Below are 22,538 nucleotides of genomic sequence, written 5' to 3' on the forward strand. Positions count from 1 at the left end.
AGTCAGGATCAGAACTACCTCATGCAAGCTCTTAAACTTCTCGTTAACAGTGTAGGAAAAACTGGCGGAACCCAGTACTTATGGAATGTTTAATGAGGTTTAAAGCTGTAAATATATCATTGCATTATTTGTACAATTTCAGCTGGGAAACATGCATAACCTCGGTTCTAACATTTTCTACCCACTCCTAAACTTGAGTTGAATAATCCCATTTCCTACTTTCTCCAACCCATGCTGTGTGCCCACCGGCACCTCCATCCTTACCCGGAAGCTAGCAGAGATGCTCTAAGTGGACCAAAATGGACCTTAGAGCATCTTCATGCTCGGCCTAAGGAATCGTTGATAGGAAACAAAAAGCAGCACTTAGGATTGGGGTTGATGTCACTACTTCAGTAAAAAAACTGCCACACTGATACCACCTTGTCACCTCGGCTCACTTTTTCTTGGGTGCCTCCAAGCAAAGGGACGGTTGGAAGTGATAGTGCCTTTTCATTTTTCAAGTGGAGGAGGGCATATTTTTGTTAGAAGTGGGAGCAAAGGTCGATCAGTCTATCCCACTCGGAGCTTGCATCAGAACACTACACTGAAGAGCCCTGCTACTCAGGACTGGCCCATGGGCCGGCAGCATTGCCATCTCCAAGGTTCTAGGACATGGAGAATTTGGGGCCAGACCTGAGTCTGCAGTTGAGACTGACAGGGGACCTGTTAAAAATGCAGGTTTTGAGGCACCTCCCCAGGTCTCCTGAGAAAGCTTCCGTTCAGTCACTCGGGTCGTGTCCAACTCTTTGTGACCCCATGGACTGCAGCACGTCAGGCTTCCCTGTCCATCACCAACTCCTGGATCTTGCTCAAACTCTTGTCCACTGAGTTGGTGATGACATCCAACCATCTCATCCTCTGTCGTCCCCTTCTCCTGCCTTCAGTCTTTCCCAGCATCAGGATCTTTTCCAGTGAGTCAGGTGGCCACAGTATTGGGAGTTTCAGCTTCAGCATCAGTCCTTCCAATGAATATTCAGGACTGATTTCCTTTAGGATTGATTAGTTTGATCTCCTTGCAGTCCAAGTCTTCTCCAACACCACAGTTTAAAAGCATCAATTCTTTGGCACTCAGCCTTCTTTATGGTCCAACTCTCACATCCATACATGACTAGGAAAAATCTATGAGAAAGCATGGTCCTAGTAACCTGGAACCTTCAGGCAGTTCACCTTCAGCCTTAGAGCTGTTCCCCAAACTAAGAACCTAGAATGCCTGTTAATTATCAGACATCCAGCCACTCCTCCTCCTCCTCCTTCTGCTACACCCTCAGCCCCAGAGAAGGGGCCCAGTAAATAGAAGATGGGGGCTTCGGAGCAGTTTCCCAGGGAAGGGTGGGTGTGTTTATGGGTGCAGGTCTTAGTTACAACTCCAGAAAGCTGCCCAAATGGGGTTGGGCTCTGTGAGCTTCTTGAATTATAGCCCTAGATTCAGATTTGTCAGAAACTCCTGTGAGGACAACCTAAAATTTCTCACTGGAAGTAGGAACCAAGTAGACTATACCAAGGATGCTATACATATAATTACAGTGCAGAGTAGAGGGTAGGGCTGACAGATTTAGAGACTAAAAGTACAAGAGGCCCAATTTGAATTCAGAAGTCCTTTTTAAAAAATCTGTTTTTTGGCCTATGCTGGGTCTCCGGAGATGCTATGCCTGTGCCTTCTCTAATTGCAGTGAGGGAGGGAGGGTTACTCTTTGTTGAGGTGCAAGGGCTCCAGGCATGCGGGCTTAGTTGCTCCGAGCACGTGGGATCTTCCCAGACCAGGGATTGAACCTGTGTCCCCTACACTGGCAGGCAGATTCTTAACCACTGGACCATTAGGGAAGCCCCAGAACACCTTTTTAAAGTATAAATATGTCCTGTGTGATATTTGGGATATAATTATACTAGAAGAAAGTTTATCTGAAATTCAAATTTAACTGTACATCCTGTATTTATCTGGCAATTATATCAATAGTAGAGAAACATTTAGAAGGCAAATGTTCTTCCAAAGAGCTTAGGAGTGCGTACCAGGGCCAAGACCCCCAACAGCTTTACAGCTGGGAGGGACCCACACCACCTAGAGGTTCAGAAAGCCCCACAGACCACGGCTGAGCGAGGAGAGAATCTTCCAGTGCATCCTCAGACCAAGGTTTGCCACCAGCTTGTCCTGTGTCTGATGTGAACTTTAGCAGAACTAATAGGTTTCAACATACAAATCTTAACAACCTACCTTGGAATATCAAGACTAAGTTTTGATGCTTAAATTACAAATACTTGGAAAATCTGTTGAGTCTGGCTTAGAGCCGTGCTCCCAAGTGGCAAGTAACTTTGGGTCAGTGTGGTGACTGGTTTTAGTCTCAAATAAACTGAGGACCTGAAACCTCCAAGAACCCCAAGTCTATTGTCAAACTAACCATCAGTCTGTTATCAGATGGCCAGCAGCAGCCACACGACCAGAATCAGTGTGGGTATGAGTGGAGCAGTGTGAACCCAGTTATTGCTGGAACAAACCTCTTTCGGTGACTCACTACATAAAGAGCCGAAGCAAAATAGACTGTGCACTATATACACCAAGAGCCCGACTTCTGGAAAGTTCTATCATGCCCTGCGACAGGGATTCTCAGGCTCTGTGCTGAGCCTCAGGGAGTCACTGGGTGGGCACGGCCCAAACCTCAGCAGTGCCTGGGGGAAAAGGGAGACAGACCATTGTGCTGGGGGAATGGGGCTAAGTGCCACTCGGCATTCAAGCCAGTCACCAGAAAAACATCTGCCTTTCTTGAGAAACAAAAAAAGCGCAAAGCTGAAAATAACCTCTGAATTCAATCAAATGTCTGAACACAGCTAACAGAACTGGCCAGAAGCACAGCAGGCCAGTGGAAGGGACACCCTTGCTCCCTTCCTGGCAGAACAGTGTGGAGCTGGGCAGCTGGGTGGTTCCAGCTTTCTGGGGACAGCAGCCTGCCACCGTGCCTCAACCACCAACTCCTTACCTGGAGTTCCACACCTGCCACGCCTGTCCAGGCTTCAAGTGAACTACTCTTGACAAACGCTGAATAATTCAGTTCTTTATTATAAAAATCTCAAAAACGTTAGCTTCAACTAGAAACTTACCTGCTACGAAGGGACCAACGGCAATCCTGAAACCTAAACTCCCTTTAAACGAGGAAATGATGCCAACTTCCCCAGAAGTTGCCTCCCAGGCTTCACGTGCAGCGGACAGTCTGCATTCTTAGGAATATTTCCTAGAACTCTACAGATATTCACACCTGCTACATTCAAGTCCACTGGAAGAAACAAAACGATGAAAAAGAAAAAAGCGAATGGAAAAAAAATTAACTTCACTTTCTACTGCGACAGGTATTCAAAAGTTGTTTTGCATTAAATACATTTAATTGTAACTCTAGGCTGTATTCACACTGTGATCTCCTCTGCACGCCCGGATGCAGCCCCTTCCCTGATGGCAGCCGTGAACCCTGCACAGGTGAGTACAGGTGGCTAAGGTGTCCTTTCCCTTTAATCCTATCTTTTTCTCCACCACAGGTCACAGTTTCTAAAGGTCCAGGCCCACAGAACTCTTTGAGGGATTAAAACAGGAGGGGAAAAAAGAGAAGGAGCCCACATCCATCCTTGAAGAGAAGGTCAGTCTGTTTCCCAGATGGGGGCTGGGGAGGAGGGGCGCTCCGTCTCCAGACCCAGCCAGTCAGTGCTCCCCCGTCTGAACGTAGTCCTCTGTGACCTGGGACAGGGTGCTCAGGTACTGCCAGCTCAGGGCCGCCAGGAGCATGACGAATGACAGGTAGATGGGCGAGTAGTGGCTCCGTGAGACCAGCTGACAGTTGGGGAGATTCTGTGTCCTGATGGTGGAGATGATCTGCCGTGTTTTAGTGGAGCAGGGGTCAGAGGTGGGAATTCTGTGATAAATCTGTTGAAGAAAGAGGAAAACACAGTAAATCCTAAAAACCTTATAAATATCTGTGCTCACTTCTTGCGACAATCTGCAACAGCCAGGCATTTTATACCCATTTGACCAGTGAGAAAACTGAGGCTCATAGAATACAAAAGTAACAACCCTAAACCACTCCACTAATAAGGCAGGATATCAGCCTAGCCTGGGTGATCCCCTAGCCCATCCCGGAGCAGCAGGGCCATCCCAGTGGGCTCTATCCCAGCACTTCAAAGAGCCAGTGGCATCCACATTCTTTGTTGAGGCTGAAGCAGAGTGACGTGGTGGAGGGAAAAGATATTGCGATGCCGCTCCTGTTCCCCTCCTGGTTCACACCATTCCCTCTGCCCGGGAATGCTGCTCCCATGTCCTGTCCTCAGCCTAAGTCCCCCCTCCTGCCCAAGCCTCGGCTTAAGTTTTTCTAGAACACCCGTCCCGAACGCCCAGGTCTGGCCAAGGGCCTCCTCGGGTCCCTTCTCACCCATCACACTTGCTGCGGTGGAGTAGCCTGGGAGGAGGGCAGGAGGGAAAGAGCACAAGCATGGGGGTGGGGACACAAAGAGCTCAGACATCCAATCCCCTGCCTGCTCTTCAAACTGTGCTCACGGGCGCCACCGGGGCATCCTGCAATAGAAGCATTCTGACTCAAGAACCAAAATGCTAACCCGCTTGTGGGGGTGCAGGACTACGCTCTGAGTCGAGAGGATCCACGGGGTTTGAGGAACACAGACCACAGCCAAACAGGAAGCTCCGCCTGCTAGAAAAAGTCGGTCCTTGCCAAGGAATCATCTTTGGCAGAGAAGGAAGTAAAAGTTTCTGGCTGTTTGCCTGAGCACTTGTCTTTGTCCCAAAATAGCTGGTGGAGCTTCTCACCAGCTGCCAGAAACCCAGACTGCCTTCAGTGGAGGCAGCTCCAGAGGGCGAGGCCCTGAGGAGCAGCTGCCCTGCTCAGGGGGTATGGGCTTCGCGCCACCTCGTCCTTCCCACTTCAGGCCTGTGAGAGCCCTGGATTCCCTGCACGTGCCCCGCTGCTGCAACCAGGGACCCCAGGGGTAAGTGTCTTCTCGGCTTAGTGCTCAGCGAGGAGAGACCGGATGCGAGCTAACATCTGGCCACCAGCAAAATGCCCAACAACTTGCGGACTTCATACTAAAAGTCTTCCCTTGAAACTTTATTGACAAAATGTCCTTAAGGCTGACATTAAAGCCATTTCACATTCCATTCCTTGAGACTTAGAAATTTTCAGTTTAAGTCAAATAAACTTATGGCTATTAATATTTCCTCTAAAATACCTTAAGTTTCACTAGAGTAATTTTAAATAAAATAATCTATGTCCTGGATCAAAGGTCCAGGACAAACTTTTAATCTTTTTTATATTTATTTATTTGACTGCAACAGGTCTTAGTTGTGGCAAGTCAATAGGTCAGCATGTGGGATCTAGTTCCCTGACCAGGGATCAAATCTGGGCCCCCTGCAAGGGGAGCACAGAGTCTCAGCCACTGGACCACCAGGGACGTCCCTGGAAACTTTTTCTAAAGGGCCTAAAAAAGTATTTTCAGCATTGTGGGCCCTGTCTGTCATAGCTGCTCAGCCCTGCTGCTCAAGAGCCCTGGGAGCTGCGGACGATAACAGAAACAAATGGATGGGGCTGCGTCCTAATGTAAAGTCATTCATGAAATCAGGGGGTCAGCCAGCTGTGTGCGGCCTGCTCTGCCCTGCCCTAAGTCAAACTGTGAATCCCAACTAGGCTTTAATTCCAGTAGTGATGGAAAATACCTAATAAAAAATGAATTCTAAATCAGCAATGGAACTGCCTACATTTTAAAAACATGGTTTTCTAAAATCAATGATCAGAATAAAATTATAAAACTATTCTCTGAACTATAAACTACATAGCATGTTTCTAATTTATATAAAATGGGAACAGTACCTAAAATGTCACTATTTAGAAAGGGTAATTCAAGCCCTTAGAATTGTGGTGAACAGTGGCTCTGAAGTCAGCCAGACCTGGGTCCAAATTATGGCCCTAGCCATGGTGTTAGGGCCTCAAATTTCCTTGATATTAATAGTACCCACCTATTTGGCTGCTATGCCAGGTACAGAGTAAGTCCCAAGTAAGTACTGGCTAAACAGTGAACCCCAATGTCCCCAGTCTCATCAGTAGCTATTTTTTGGTCAATAGCTAGACATGTTCATCTAGTCTGTAAAAGAATTGGGAGTTTTTTAAAAAACCTGATCTCTATACCTTCAATAAGTGCCTCACACAGAAATGCAGGGATCTAAAACTCGGCAGATGGAAGACAGGAGAGAAATACAAGAAAAATGTGCAATATGCAATGGAAATCGGAGGAAATCACTGTATTATAGAATTTGTAGATAAAACTGCTCGTATAAATCTTATCCCTGTCAAAACATAGCGCAGGGACTGGAGAGATCAGAAAACCAGGGGCAGTGGTGGCCTGTGGGGAGGGAGGTCTTAGGTTTCCATCTACTTCTGCAGTAGTGCGGCCTTCAGTAAGAACAAACCGCAGCCTCTCGGGTTTCTATGCAGCGGAAGGCAGCAGCCACCCACACCCCCCGTGAAAATCAGAAATGTCTCCAGACGCTACTAAATGTCCTCGGAAGAGGAGGAAGCTAAATCACCTCACTTGAGAAGTAATGCTCAGGGCCTGCCAAGTAGAGAACCCCGACCTCTAAGAAAAAGTTCTAGAACCGGCATGCTCTGTTTTATGGGATGCATTTTGGCATATGAAATGAGATTGACATTACAAAATTTAGAAACAGTTGCAGCCTCTTGGTTTTCCTTTGTCAAAATTCCCCACGATGGATTCTCCACTGAGGCCCTTGCCATAATATGAAGTATTGGACGGGGTGTCAGGAAGTGTGGCCTGCGATCCTGGATCCCCTCAGATGCTATGTCATCAGCCCCAGGCCTGGCTTCACATGCCTCAGCTGTAAAAGGAGAAGCCTGGTTGGCCTCTAACTTTATCTTCCAGCTCAAAAAATATGATTCTCCTAGGAGCGCCATCGTAAGACCTGGCTTCCTTTATCCCCTCTGACCAGGGCACCAGGAAGCTCCCAACAGTAGGCTCCCTGTGCTTATTCTTCTGGAATAAAAAACATCAACCCGTGTCTTTATGCCATAACACTGCGAGTTGTTGAGATCATCTAATATCCCAATATGAAGGAATGTTTAAATGCTGCTGCTGCTAAGTCACTTCAGTCGTGTCCGACTCTATGCGACCCCATAGACGGCAGCCCACTAGGCTCCTCTGTCTCTGGGATTCTCCAGGCAAGAATATTGGAGTGGGTTGCCATTTCCTTCTCCAATGCATGAAAGTGAAAAGCGAATGTGAAGCCGCTCAGTCACGCCCATCTCTTAGTGACCCCATGGACTGCAGCCTACCAGGCTCCTCCGTCCATGGGATTTTGCAGGCAAGAATATTGGAGTGGGGTGCCATTGCCTTCTCTGATGTTTAAATAGTAACATTATTAAATAAAGCCCACCTCTTCCATGTACTGGTGTATTATGGCTTTTACAGCTGGCATGTTGGTGGCATCCATCATCAGGGTGACCGCTTGCCCTTTCCGAATCTTCACCACCCCCTTGAACACCTGCTGATTATTGTAACAGGCAGCCAAAGTAGCAATGGCCATGACCTACGGATAACGAGAGACAGAAAGCACGTTCATCTCATTTCACGAAAACACGCGAGAAACCGCACTGTAACCAGTCATCGTGAGACGGGAAGAGAGCACGGGCAGAAAGCACCGAAGGGCTAAGATGCAGCTAGCCAAGAGAAAACACCCACACAGAAAGCACGCCAGGACGACCCCAGCTCCCACACTCCCCTTTCTCAGCAACATACAGAATCAAGTGCCCTTTGCAGTTCTCAATAATTCTATAATTTAGTCACAAAAGTTTCTTTTTATTTGAAAACACACACACACACACACACACACACACAATCCAATGTAACATTTTCCATGCTAAGGCAATGAGTTATTAGATCTGAAAAACATATATTCCAAAATAGTATCTGAAAAATTTTCACTATTTTGTTTTTTCTCCGTATTTTTCCTACAATGAACATAATCGTCATACATTAAAAAAAAAAGTACAGGGGGGTGTGGGGGACAAAAGTAGGGTGCGAGGGGGTATGGTCTCCCATGCTTAAAAGGAAAATTATTTCTAGGATATATGGAAACCTAGATTCCAGCATATGGTTTCCCAGGTGGCACAGTGGTAAAGAAAGAACCTGCAATGCAGGAAACCTGGTTTCAATCCCTGGGTTGGAAAGATCCCCTGGAGAAGGAAATGATAACTCATTCTGTTATTCTTGCCTGGAAAATCCAATGGACCGAGAAGCGCGGTGGGCTACAGTCCACAGGGTCGCAAAGAACTGGACACAACTAAGCACATGCCCATATGTAAGTCCAGCACAGAGATTTTAGTTCCATCAGCTGGGCAAGGCTGGTCATTAGAATCAGACCAAACCAAGTTTCCAAGTCAGCTAAATCCTGTAACTTTCTTCACTTTGAGTTAAAAACGGAAATAATTGGTAACGGGATTTAAAAATTAAGTTCCTAGGTTTCACAGGCTCAGGCTTCATGTTCTGTTATCCCAAGATCTAGGAAAAGGACAGCAAAAGTTAAGTGCTTAATATTGACTTTTTAATAACAGCTTCACCTGTGTTTCACCCAGCACTCCTCAGAAAATCTGGAGTTGAAGCCCTCGATTTAAATAGTGAGGATAAGAATCAAAGTAACTCGTTTAGAGTAGCTGATGGGAAAATAGGTTCTAGAATTTTTTGGAAAAGCACAAACTTAATTAACCTCGAGGCAGAGCTGAGTGTGGTGGTTGTGGGGCAAAGAAAGAAAATACACTAGTCATCTTTTAAGGAACGCTCCATTCCTAAATACACAGGCCAAATAGTAAATGCCTTCCATCACACCCACCCCCAGCATCCCGCCCTGTCATCGGGCTCCTCGCTCCGTACCTGTGGAATAGCACAGAAGTTAAATATACTCTGGTTTCTAAGTCGTGACAGGTAGGTGATGACGTCGGGGATGTGGTGCAGTGCGTTGGTGATGAGTTCGTTCAGACACTGCACAGCGAAGTCGATGTTCTCTGGCTTAGCAAAGTCACCCAGCTTCTTCACATACTTGCTCCAAGTCTGGACAGATAAGCAGATTAAAGACAAGTCAGCATGGGCACAAGGGAGCGATGTGTGAGCCACATGAGAGGACCTTTGCAAATAAGAACAATGATATACAAAGTCCATCTTGCCGCTGCCTCACCTTTCAAGACTGAATCTGTTTTAATCCGTGCAAAGGCTATTATAACTACACTCTAACCACAACCCAGAATAAGTTCAGTGTATGGGAAAGTGTCCCTTTGGGACAATTAGTTCAGCACAGATGGAGCAATACTTTGATGACCTCAGGCCAAAAAGGCCTCCTGATTTTCGCAAGGCAATGGTCTACCTCTGAAAAAATAACCAGCTATAACAAAATCAGCTACAACGGCATTGTAAGATAAACGTTAAACATTCGCAAGGTGGCCAGGCCTCAAAATAATTAATGATTAACGTTATGTTCCCAATTCTGATAAGAATACGGCTGAACAAATTATCTCGGGGAAACGAGCTGAGTGTCTACTATAAGAATGTTACCCTCCTTGATCTTAGTAACTTGAAAGTGAAATAACAGCCTCAACTTGAACAATGGGATTGGTTTGATGATCTTTAATGATATTATTTAATGAGTTATTTCTGGAGAAATAACTTAAAAAAGAATGAAGGGATGGAGCCAAAGCAAAAACAATACCCAGCTGTGGATGTGATTGGTGACAGAAGCAAGGTCCGATGCTGTAAAGAGCAATATTGCATAGGAACCTGGAATGTCAGGTCCATGAATCAAGGCAAACTGGAAGTGGTCAAACAGGAGATGGCAAGAGTGAACGTCGACATTCTAGGAATCAGCGAACTAAAATGGACTGGAATGGGTGAATTTAATGCATACGACCATTATATCTACTACTGTGGGCTGGAATCCCTTAGAAGAAATGGAGTAGCCATCATGGTCAACAAAAGAATCCGAAATGCAGTATTTGGATGCAATCTCAAAAACAACAGAATGATCTCTGTTCGTTTCCAAGGCAAACCATTCAATATCACAGTAATCCAAGTCTATGCCCCAACCAGTAATGCTGAAGAAGCTGAAGTTGAACGGTTCTATGAAGACCTACAAGACCTTTTAAACACACACCCAAAAATGATGTCCTTTTCATTATAGGGGACTGGAATGCAAAAGTAGGAAGTCAAGAAACACCTGGAGTAACAGGCAGATTTGGCCTTGGAATGCGGAATGAAGCAGGGCAAAGACTAATAAGAGTTTTGCCAAGAAAATGCACTGGTCATAGCAAACACCCTCTTCCAACAACACAAGAGAAGACATTATACATGGACATCACCAGATGGTCAACACCGAAATCAGATTGATTATATTCTTTGCAGCCAAAGATGGAGAAACTCTATACAGTCAACAAAAACAAGACCAGGAGCTGACTATGGCTCAGATCATGAACTCCTTATTGCCAAATTCAGACTTAAATTGAAGAAAGTAGGGAAAACCACTTGACCATTCAGGTACGACCTAAATCAAATCCCTTATGATTATACAGTGGAAGTGAGAAATAGATTTAAGGGACTAGATCTGATAGATAGAGTGCCTGATGAACTATGGACGGAGGTTTGTGAGACTGTACAGGAGACAGGGATCAAGACCATCCCCATGGAAAAGAAATGCAAAAAAGCAAAATGGCTGTCTGTGGAGGCCTTACAAATAGCTGCGAAAAGAAGAGAGGCGAAAAGCCAAGGAGAAAAGGAAAGATATAAGCATCTGAATGCAGAGTTCCAAAGAACAGCAAGAAGAGATAAGAAAGCCTTCCTCAGCAATCAATGCAAAGAAATAGAGGAAAAGAACAGAATGGGAAAGACTAGAGATCTCTTCAAGAAAATTAGAGATACCAAGGGAACATTTCATGCAAAGATGGGCTCGATAAAGGACAGAAATGGTCTGGACCTAACAGAAGCAGAAGATATTAAGAAGAGGTGGCAAGAATACACAGAAGAACTGTACAAAAAAGATCTTCAAGACCAAGATAATCATGATGGTGTGATCACTCACCTAGAGCCAGACATCCTGGAATGTGAAGTCAAGTGGGCCTTGGAAAGCATCACTATGAACAAAGCTAGTGGAGGTGATGGCATTCCCGTTGAGCTATTTCAAATCCTGAAAGATGATGCTGTGAAAGTGCTGCACTCAATATGCCAGCAAATTTGGAAAACTCAGCAGTGGCCACAGGACTGGAAAAGGGCAGTTTTCATTCCAATTCCAAAGAGAGGCAATGCCAAAGAATGCTCAAACTACCGCACAATTGCACTCATCTCACACGCTAGTAAAGTAATGCTCAAAATTCTCCAAGCCAGGCTTCAGTAATACATGAACCATGAACTTCCTGATGTTCAAGCTGGTTTTAGAAAAGGCAGAGGAACCAAAGATCAAATTGCCAACATCCGCTGGATCATGGAAATAGCAAGAGTTCCAGACAAACATCTATTTCTGCTTTATTGACTATGTCAAAGCCTTTGACTGTGTGGATCACGATAAACTGGAAAATTCTGAAAGAGATGGGAATACCAGACCACCTTACCTGCCTCTTGAGAAACCTGTATGCAGGTCAGGAAGCAACAGTTAGAACCGGACATGGAACAACAGACTAGTTCCAAATAGGAAAAGGAACACGTCAAGGCTGTATATTGTCACCCTGCTTATTTAACTTAGATGCAGAGTACATCATGAGAAACGCTAGGCTGGAAGAAACACAAGCTGGAATCAAGACTGCCAGGAGAAATATCAATAACCTCAGATATGCAGATGACACCACCCTTATGGCAGAGAACTAAAAAGCCTCTTGATGAAAGTGAAAGAGGAGAGTGAAAAAGTTGGCTTAAAGCTCAACATTCAGAAAACGAAGATCATAGCATCTGGTCCCATCACTTCATGGGAAATAGATGGGGAAACAGTGGAAACAGTGTCAGACCTTATTTTGGGGGGCTCCAAAATCACTGCAGATGGTGATTGCAGCCATGAAATTAAAAGACGCTTACTCCTTGGAAGCAAAGTTATGACCAACCTAGACAGCATATTGAAAAGCAGAGACATTACTTTGCCAACAAAGGTCCGTCTAGTCAAGGCTATGGTTTTTCCTGTGGTCATGTATGGATGTGAGGGTTGGACTGTGAAGAAAGCTGAGCGCCAAAGAATTGATGCTTTTGAACTGTGGTGTTGGAGAAGACTCTTGAGAGTCCCTTGGACTGCAAGGAGATCCAACCAGTCCATTCTGAAGGAGATTAGCCCTGGGATTTCTTTGGAAGGACTGATGCTGAAGCTGAAACTCCAGTACTTTGCCTACCTCCTGCGAAGAGTTACTCATTGGAAAAGACTCTGATGCTGGGAGGGATTAGGGGCAGGAGGAGAAGGGAACGACAGAGAATGAGATGGCTGGACGGCATCACTGACTCGATGGACGTGAGTCTGAGTGAACTCCGGGAGATGGTGATGGACAGGGAGGCAGTGATGGACAGGGAGGCCTGGCGTGCTGCGATTCATGGGGTCGCAAAGAGTCAGACATGACTGAGCAACTGAACTGAACTGAATGATATTATTTAGGGGGTTCTCTGAAGCTAGCAAATAACTTACTTTTATTCTTAGGTATTCTTAAACTTCCTAAAGAATAACACTTATACTTTATACACTCCCCAAAAGAAATGAGTGGGCCTAAAAGGACTAACAGATTTAATGGAAAATCAAATTTGTTTTCTATTCTTAACTTGCACCTAGATTCACTCTGATTGATGGTACTCAACTATCCTGCAGAACCTGGAGAAAAAGGTTAATGAGCGCCTATGTAACCATCCGCCAGCTTCAGCAGTACTGACGCTTGGCTTCCACCACTCCAGCCCCTAAATTATTTTAAAATCCCAATAATCATTGGATTTATCATTTTATCCTGATATGTTATCATTTAATATTTTATTATAAATTTCTAAAAGACCAGGACCCTTTCTTGCACATATATCTTATCACAACTAAAAGTTAACTAAAGATAAATGTTTAATACAGATTATCCAGTTAGCAGCCATGTTGTCCCAGTGTCTGATTTTTCCCCACTTAGTTTCCTCCAATGAGGATCGTAAACAAACAAGGTCCATGCGCTGTATCTGGTTGATGTCACTTAGGTCCCTCTTAGGTCCAGGTGCTCAGTTTTTCTTTCACTCCTCAGTGTGGCCCAGTCCAGGAAGAGAAGCCTGGCTGGTCAGTGTCCACGTCCAGCTCAAGGGGCCAGTGCTCTCCAGCTCCTCTAGGCCTCGCCACGGCTCTCGCGGACTCACACCGTCTGACAAGGAGCACCCGTTTGGGCTGAGCTACTCTCCAGCTCCTCTGGGCCTCACCACGGCCCTGGGGGACTCACACCGTCTGACAAGGGGCACCCGTTTGGGCTGAGCTACTCTGCAGCTGCTCTGGCTTTGTCCTGCACACATTCTGCTGCTTTCGTTTGCGGAGCTGGTGTTTCGTCTGCACGCATTTGTGGTTTGGAGTTCCTGGGGATGTTCTGTCACTTGTGCTTTTGGACATGTTATCCATGAGCTCGGTTTTGGGCATAGCTTGAGTTTTTCATCTTTTTTTTCCCCCCTTTGGTGAGAATCTGGGAAAATCCAAAAACTATGACACGGGAGCCAAGCCTCTGAGTGGGACACCCACGCATAGTTATACCCACCACTGGAGAAAGCCTGTCCAAGAGAAAGGGGACACAGCCTGAACTCCTAGATGGATGCAGCCAGTCTCCCTGAAGCAACTTAATTCCTAACCTAGCCTACACATTCTCTGTGCTGTCTAAGGGACCTTGATTTGCGTTTCTGTCACTTGCAACCAACAGGATGTAATGGTTTGTTGTCAGAGAGCGTTCAAAATTCTTTCTCCCCAAACCCCCTGAAGCTATTACCTCCTGAGGCCAAAACTCTCTTCCTTCTCGCTGGTCTTCCAGATAATCACGGATGATGTTTGTTTTCTGCAGGAAAAGGCCCATAGAGTTGGCTCGCTCTGTGTCTTCACCAATTAAGGGGTCTTCTAACTCTGAGGCCGAGAAGAGACGGGAGAGGCCAATTCCCACTAGCCCAGCAACATAGTGACAGTACTGTAAGAAAATTTTTAGAGTACTTTAACAATGAAACTTCTACTAAAATGGAAACACTAGAAATCATTAGCTGCAAAAAACCAGGTTCCAAAGAGAGTGTAAAAGATCTCATTTTGCTTTAAAAACACACACACATTATATACCATGTACATGTAAGGAGTAAAAAACATTCCAAGAAGGATGAACACAAAAGACTTAACAAAAACGATCTCTGGCTCATCAGAGATCTGTGGTCTCTAGCTCATGTGATATTTCTCCTTTTTCTTTTCTTTTTACTATATTTTCTATATCTTTATATATATGTGCAACGCACACGCACTGCTTCTGGAATAAAAGGTTATTGGAAAAATAACCGAGTACAGTAAACTTTCTGATATCTGAAACTGGGAGTAAAGACCCTGAGGGAATAAGGAAAATTCTAACAAAAACTAGAATACTAAGTAGAGCTTAATCTTGAAGACATTTAAGATCTTGCAGCGTCTCAAAATCTTCATTATGTAAAAGAATGTCATGGTAGTACTTTGTTTTTTGGTTTGTTTTTTTTTAACATAATGAGGATGTGTTTTAAGCTCTGTGTATTAAGTCCTCAGAAACAACCCAGTGGTAACATCATAACACTGTTAAGTGTTTATGAGGAGACATTACCACTGGGTTGTAAAGACACCACTTCTTCATCCTAAACATCACGGTGGGCACTGCCAGCTCATTGGTGCCACCCGCACCAACAATGCTCCACAGGGACACTAACCTTGTCCCACTCCCGTTCAGACGTCACGCGCTTATCCAGAAACTCTGCCATCCCAAAGCCCATCTTCTGGCAAACGTCAACAATCACTGTTTGATATTTCTTAGCCAGATTTCGAAACTCCAGGGAGATCTGAAATGGAGGTCGTAAAAAAACAGAAAATATGAAACATGTATTAAAACTGGGAAACAAGATGGTACCTACGGATCGTAAAGCAAAGCTGTAACAGAACTTGGTAGTGCAGACCCTCAAATGATCCAGCAGTAAGCCTAAATCTATGTTATACTATGTATCTACATACTGAATAATAAGCTCAGCAAATTTCACAAATGTTAAAATAGAAGGGTATCAAAATGCTAGTCTCTAAACTCAAGATCCAAAGTCTTATTATATGCACACCTTCCCAATTAATGAGAAATGAGATGCTTCAACATAAAACTGGACCTAAGTGTAAGCATTTCAGGAGGAACACCTCATTTCCAGACAAGCCTCAGTATAATGACGGTTCATTTGTGGAGTCTTGGGCGCTGCCTAAGCAACAAGCACGGCTGAGGGTACTGGGACGCACAGCCAGCAGGCGACCTGCCCTAAGAGCTTATATTCCACTGAGGAGACCAGACAACCATCTTCCACCATCAGGTTCTGAATTCATGCCATGAAGCTATAGTGTCTTCCCCATTATAAAGGCTACACTTTATAATTTCTTAAACAACTCAGTGTAGTTCAACCTGAGGCAGCCTATCCAACGTTTGTTTGTTTTTTCCATAACCCAAGCTTAATGTCAAAAAGTATTATTGATGCTTTTAAAATTCATCGCTCCTGCATAAGTATCTTGCTGAAGTTCAAAGAAGTGTTTTGTAGGTTGCCAAAATAAAATATTAAATACCATGAAACTTTTCAAATAATATACTATCCACAAAATACGAAAAGTAGTGAACAGATTTTGCTAAGGATCTGAAGGGTGAGATCTTGGTCTCATGTAGACTTGGTCTACATTTACAGAAAGGTTAGAAAAACTTCCTCAGGAAACACCTAAATGTAAGGACCTGAGGGAAACTCAGCTGGTTGCGGGGCACTGAAAGAGCTCAGCAGCCTAAGATACTAAGGATTATTCTGATAAACATTGACTGTTAAATCCCTAAAATCAGTAAAATCAATCCCATCTCCCCAGAACTGCTCTTTCCAGAACAGCTGTTCCAAGACAAAGGCCAAAGGCAATTCGCACGTGGACTGAAGCAAATCAGTGACTCTACCAAAGGTCATCTGAATCCCTGAATCTCGAGAGGACCTGGTCTTTCAACAGCTAACAGGGCTGGGTCAGTTCTATTTATAAAAGGGGCAAGGCCAGCCAGCTGGGGGAGGGGCAGCTTAGGCTTGAAAACAAACCCTCCAAGATAAACACTTCACTGCTGAATGTGAACCGATTTCAGCTCTTTGGTACTTACTACGTCGTTGTACAGAACATGAAAACAAATGTCTAGGAAAGAGTGACAATGAAGAGCTCTCCATTTCCCCAGAAATCTGAGGGAGGGACCTCTGCCCAGCAAGGTCAGCCAGGAGGTGCTTTCTCTTGTGCCTCCAAGTAATTCTGTTTCCCACCTATAGTACACTTTTTGGTCCCCGGGCCACTCTCTAGTGATCCTAAGTATGAGAAGAGAAGACATGGAAGAGAGTCCACTAGTATCATGGAGAAAGGACAGATTCCCAAGAGGGGTGACAGGAGCATGTAAACAGAAACCTCCCTAATAATAAATCTTGGGATGTTACGATCAAAACACTTATATGTAAAGTTTTACTTTCTTTAAAACTTTATTTTACTTCTGATTGGAGGATAATTACTTCACAATATTATAATGGTTTCTGCCATACATCAACATGAATCAGCCATAGGTAAATGTGTGACCCCTCCCTCCCCATCCCACCCCTCTAGGCTCTCACAGAGCACTGGCTTTGGGCTCCCTGCCTCACACAGCAAATTCCCACTGGCCATCTGTTTTACATATGATAATGTATATGTTTCAATGCTACTATCTCAAATCACAACATTTTCCTTTTAACCATGTTTTAAAGGGACAGTAAAGCGTACCAGGAATTGAGTACCAGGGTTCTGGAGGCAGGCCTTCTGGATTTGAATCCTGGTCCTGCCACTTAAACTTCACAGGTAATTTCAGGCAAGGGGCTTAAAACTAAAACTGTGCCTCAGTTTCTTCATCTATACAAAACATGGGGAACAGTGTATCATAGACATTACATGTTAAACTCCATTAATATAAAATAAGATGATGAATCAATAATGCAATGCATTTCATAACTCATAGCTCAATAAATGAGTGCTATTACTGTTAGTATCATTTACAAGTAACCCTTTGTTATTCCTCAAGCTATGACTGGAGGTAGATCTCTAAGACTACAAGTCTCCACTAGCACCAGGTGAAAAAGATGCACTCTAATTTCACCCATCACATACAGTGATTGTTCTAGAAAGCCTCCGGTGCTCATGCTCAGTCACTCGGTCGTGTCTGAGTCTTTGCGACCCCACGGACTGTATCCTACCAGACTCTTCTGTCCGGAAGATTTCCCAAACAAGAATACCGAAGTGGGTTGCCGTTTCTTCCTCCAGGGGATCTTCTGGACCCAGGGATCAAACCCTGCGTTTCTTGCACTGGTAGGTGGATTCTCTACCACTGAGCCACCTGGGAAGCCCCTAGGGAACACTGAGATGTTGCCAAATCGAACCTTTATTTATAAGGTATGAAGAATCGCCTATTTATGTGATATGATAAAGATATGACTTTTCTAAGATAAAATCCTAGAAAAGTAGGATCTAGGCACATGCATAAAAGAAATCTGTGAGAATTTCTAAAGCTCAAGATTTTAGTTAGAACTCACTTTACTCCAACAGAATGGACTACATACCTAATATTTACAGAACACTCAGTATGTACCAGACACTAAGTACTTTTATGTATAAACTCATTCAGGCCTCACAGCTCTCACTTTACAAAGGCGGAAACTCAGGCATGAGGAAGTTAATGAGCGCATCCAAGCTCACACAGCTGCGGATGAGAGAGGTCATCCTGCTTCAGTCCTCACTCAGTCCAGGTGCAAAGAGCCCACTCCCCACTCCACAACTGCCACCCACTGTGAGCTGCACGGCCTGCCACCAGACTCAGGACGCTCCAGAGGCCAGCGGTGTGGCACACCTAGGCTGCATTCTTGGGTGCACAAACTGGACAAAGCATCTTTCAGGACACTGGCATTTGAGAGCTCTTTCCACGGGAAGAAAGGCTGGACTTACCAACAAGATCCTGGTAATCATAGCAGCAAATAACATCTGTCCAAGAGCTCTACCTATGGTAACTCTTTCCATCTTCGAAACCACACTAGGAGGCAGGGACTTTTAATCTGTTTTACAGATGAAAGAATGGAATCACAGGCAGACTATGTGATCACAGGCAGCACCAGTTAGTGAGCAAGAGTGTGGGGCCGCCAACCCTGAAGTCTGGCTTGATGAACCATCGCCACATCATGCTATGCTGTCCTGAGACTGCTGACTTTGCAGTTCCCTGCAGGCTCACAGCTCAGTAGCGAAGAATCCACCTGCCAATGCAGGTGACACGAGTTTGATCCCTGGTTTGGGAAGATCCCCTGGAGGAGGAAATGGCAACCCACTCCAGTAGTCTTGCCTGGAGAATCCCATGGACAGAGGAGCCTGGGGGGCTACAGTCCATGGGGTCGCAAAAGCAACTTAGCCACTAAACAATGACAACCAGGCACACAAGCTGACTGACAGCCACCCCACCAATCATGCACCCCCTCCTCCTACCGTTGGAAAGTCCTCCAGGACTTGCCGGTCCTTTTCCTTGCTCTCCGTGAACCGCCAGTCAGGCTCATAGAGGTATGAGTGGAAGTTGTGTAGCAGTGGCACTTTTCTTTCTATGCTGATGGTCATGTCATCTTCCAGCGTGTCCAAAGCTCGGAGAACCAGATAAAATATGCATACTGCGTGGCTGTAAGAAAGGAAGAGCTACTAATACGATGGAGCAAACACTCAAAGATACCGTTTCAAAATCACATTCCATTTCTGCCAGGCCATTTTGAAAGCCCTCCTACACTCTTAACTCTACAGACCAATGAAAGGCTATCCAAAGCTTTTCCTACTTAAGGCAACTTCTTAGCTTTCCTTTGGGAACAATGGACTTCTGTAATTTATAAAATAAAAAATGTACCAGCTGGATGTCACTACTACTCCCAGAATGAGCTACATTTAACTAATGAAAAACTGTAGAAAGACCAAATGTGTAGACAGAACTATTATTTTGCAGATAAAGTCAAAAGACATAATAACGTCCCAGTCTAAATACTATCATGTTTGGCTGGCTGGCTCAGTAGTGTCTGACTCTCTGCAGCCTCATGGACTCCAGGCTCCTCTGCGCATGGAATTTTCCAGGCAAGAATACTGGAGTGGGTTGCCATTTCCTTTTCCAGGGGATCTTCCCCACCCAGGGACTGAACCTGAGTCTCTTGGCAGGTGGATTCTTTACCACTAGCGCCACCTGGGAAGCCCAAATAGTATCATCAGTTCAGCTCAGTCGCTCAGTCGTCTCCGACTGACTCCTTGCGACCCCATGAATCGCAGCATACTTAAAGGCAACTGGTCTAAGTCATGTATATAATCTGCACAGAGGCAACTTCAGAAGAATTAACCCAATATACTAGAAATGCAAGGTAGCCTAAATGAAGCCAAGGAAAATACATGAGCCGCTCGGAGACAGGTCCACCGGCCAAGACTAAAAAAAGTTAATAAACATCCCCTCCCCGCACCCCCCCTCCTCCCCAGCCAAAGAACTGGGCAGGGACACGATGAGATGGCCAGGTGCCTGGAAGAGCCCAAAGTAAACACAGGCGCGTTTCAACCGCCAACATTTCCTTCACCCACTGGGGCACGTTCTGGCAAAGCCACAAGCACAGAGACTGCAACGCGAGGAGCTGTGTCAAAAAGTAGCTTCGAATGACTCTGCAGGCCTCTAGCAAAGTTTTCCTCCCCCAAGTCAAAAACTGCAGCCTCTGCCACTCACCGCATTTCTCCATCCAGCGCCTGGATAACAGCTGCGAAACTGCGACTGGTCTGATTCAGGTACTTGTAGCAAGTTTTCAAGCTGCTGCTGAGCGAGTCCTGCGGCGAGAGGAGACACACGGCGGTGGGAGAGGCGGAGGTGCTGGAGTGGGGCTGGGGCGAGCGGCCGGCTACCGCGGAGCTCCGCAGCCGGCCGCACACGCCCTCTCCCCGCGGCCGGTCCTTGGACGGCCAGGCGGCGGGAGGCAAGGGGCAGCCGCGCGAGGGGGTGCCCGCGCCCCTGGGTGCCGCGCCGGGACTCAGCACCAAAGTCCTCTTGAAGAGAGACATGGCCTTGGTGCTGCAGGCGACTGCGGCCATGGGAATCGCAGGGCCAGCGCGGTTTTTCCTCCATAGACCCGAGCCGAGAGGAGAGGCGCCCTCCGCGGGGCGGGACGGGCTCTCCCTCACCCGCAACAGGCTTGGGGCTCCTGAGCACCGAGCAGGCGCCCGCCGCCCGCCCCCTGCGGGCCCCGCCCACCCCGCGGCCAGCCCCTCTCACCCCACAACCCGGCCCGCCGCCTGCCCAGATGGAAGCCCCGCCCAGATGCTAGCCCCGCCCCGCCCCGCCCCGCCGCCTCCGGCTCAAAACTTTGCCACCTTGCGCCTTCCTCTGAGTTCCCCTTCTCCCCAGAACCCATAGGCTGCTTAAGGGAACCCAGTCCTTTTTTGAGAAGTTTGCTTTCTCCTGCAACGGAATCTCCCCTCGGCCAAACTAGCCAGGCTCCTCTGAATCCTCAAGCTTTGTACTTCTGTGCTTATCTTTGCATCGCTCAGCTCTAGCCAAGAACGCGGTTGAATTGTTTTAGCCAGAATCCCCCATAACCCGTATATGATCACCCTCACTATCTGGCAGGGTTCCTCTTCCCCCACTTATCCTAGCGCCCCGGCCCTGCCTCCAGGTAGAATGCTCTTTACCCCATAGGTTTCCTCTTAGTAATTTTCCACCCACCCGCCCTACACTCTGTTCGGAACTGAGCCCAGTTCTATACTGAAGTCTCTTCCTCTATTGCAAACACTTTTCTGAATAAAATCTTTTCTGACCTCTTTAACTGCTGTCCTGTTCTGGTTTTATTTTAGCACCTGTTAAACCTCTATTTAGGGGCTTCCAGGTGGCTTAGTGGTAAAAACTCTTGCCTGCTAATGCAGGAGACAAAAGAAACGGGTTTAATTCCTGGGTCGGGAAGATCCCCTGGAGGAGGAAATGACAACCCACTCCAGTATTATACTGTTATATTCCAGTATATTATATATTATTCATATATAATTATATGTTATTTATATATTATATTATATATTATTTATATATAATTAATATATATTATATTCCAGTATACTGGAAAACTCCATGGACAGAGGAGGCTGGCAGGGTACACTAGTTCAAGGGGTCACAAAGAGTTGGGACATGACTGAGCACTCACACAAACCTCTATTATCCTCTGGAAAGCAAATTATTCCTTTTATAAAGATTTCTAATCATCTTTCCCTTTCAAATCAATGAACCATAACGATCCTTATGAACTTTATATTTACTCTTCCCTAAGGAAAACAAAAACTGTTTCTTAAAAAAATCCATATTTTAATACACAACCATATCAGAAAGAATTGCTGTTTTGTATTTATTTTTATGGAGACTTTATATTTTAGAGTAGTTTTAGGTTCAAAGAGAATTGAGTTCCCATATACCACTCCCTCACCAGTCTCCCCGCACTCTCTTTTTAAGAGAGAAACAGGAAATAATTTGCAATATCTAACAAGAAGCGGATGGTTTAAAAGTATATTTTTATATATATATAGAAAAGTAAATCCCATAGTCACTTTGGAATGTTAACAGTGAAACTGGGGACCTTGCTGGGGTCCAGGTGAACTATGTTATTTTCATTTGTGTATATTTCCTAAATTTACATAGATACATATTCTTTTGTCAAGAGAATAAAGCTTTTTTTAAACCATAAGAATTTCATTTTATTGTGAAATTCAATTTAAAATTATTAGTAAAAATTAATATTTACTAAGCACCATATATTAGTAATATCATTTTGGACATACAGTCTGGCATATAAAAATACTCAGTGAAGGACTGATGAATAAATTAATTAGTTCAGAGAGTATTTTAAGAGCAGTTCATCAACTCCTCTCTCAAAATGTGGAGAGGAAAGACTTCACAATAAATAAAAGGAACAACTCTTTTCTGAGCTCTGAGCCAGCTCTGCACATACAATTTGATTCCTTTCCCTGCTCTGCCAAATGTTTTCATCCTCAGCTACACCTAAGGGTTTGGGGGCTGATGTCAAAGCTAGATTGCACTCCTTCTGAAGAGTTAACAATCTTTAAGAACATGCCCCTCCTTTCCAAAAATGCCCTCTCCAATCTTAAAAGGGACCCAGGTCACTAAATCACTTCTCATCTCCTTCTGCCGTCAGTCTTTTTCTTGGCACCTATTTGTTTCAATACA

The 22,538-nt window shown here is 45.2% G+C and overlaps 1 protein-coding gene across 2 annotated transcripts in view; it reads right to left on the reverse strand.

Moving 5' to 3' along the window:
• Positions 1,945 to 22,538, reverse strand: part of FDFT1 (farnesyl-diphosphate farnesyltransferase 1) — a 28,075-nt gene continuing 7,481 nt past the window's right edge. Inside the window, exons 1-7 of one of the 2 annotated variants that reach the window (XM_018051830.1) lie at positions 20,046 to 20,512; positions 18,794 to 18,977; positions 14,971 to 15,099; positions 14,031 to 14,222; positions 8,962 to 9,138; positions 7,469 to 7,621; positions 1,945 to 3,940 (exon numbers count right to left, since the gene is read on the reverse strand). In XM_018051830.1, coding sequence (XP_017907319.1) covers positions 3,719 to 3,940; positions 7,469 to 7,621; positions 8,962 to 9,138; positions 14,031 to 14,222; positions 14,971 to 15,099; positions 18,794 to 18,977; positions 20,046 to 20,404 — 1,416 coding nt within the window. In that variant the 5' untranslated portion in view covers positions 20,405 to 20,512 and the 3' untranslated portion in view covers positions 1,945 to 3,718. Of the gene's footprint in view, positions 3,941 to 7,468; positions 7,622 to 8,961; positions 9,139 to 14,030; positions 14,223 to 14,970; positions 15,100 to 18,793; positions 18,978 to 20,045; positions 20,513 to 22,538 lie in introns of those variants that run through there. The other variant, XM_005683526.3, reaches the window with a different exon arrangement.

Source organism: Capra hircus, chromosome 8 (assembly GCF_001704415.2).
Source record: "Capra hircus breed San Clemente chromosome 8, ASM170441v1, whole genome shotgun sequence".
In the NCBI taxonomy this organism is placed as follows: Eukaryota; Metazoa; Chordata; class Mammalia; order Artiodactyla; family Bovidae; genus Capra; species Capra hircus.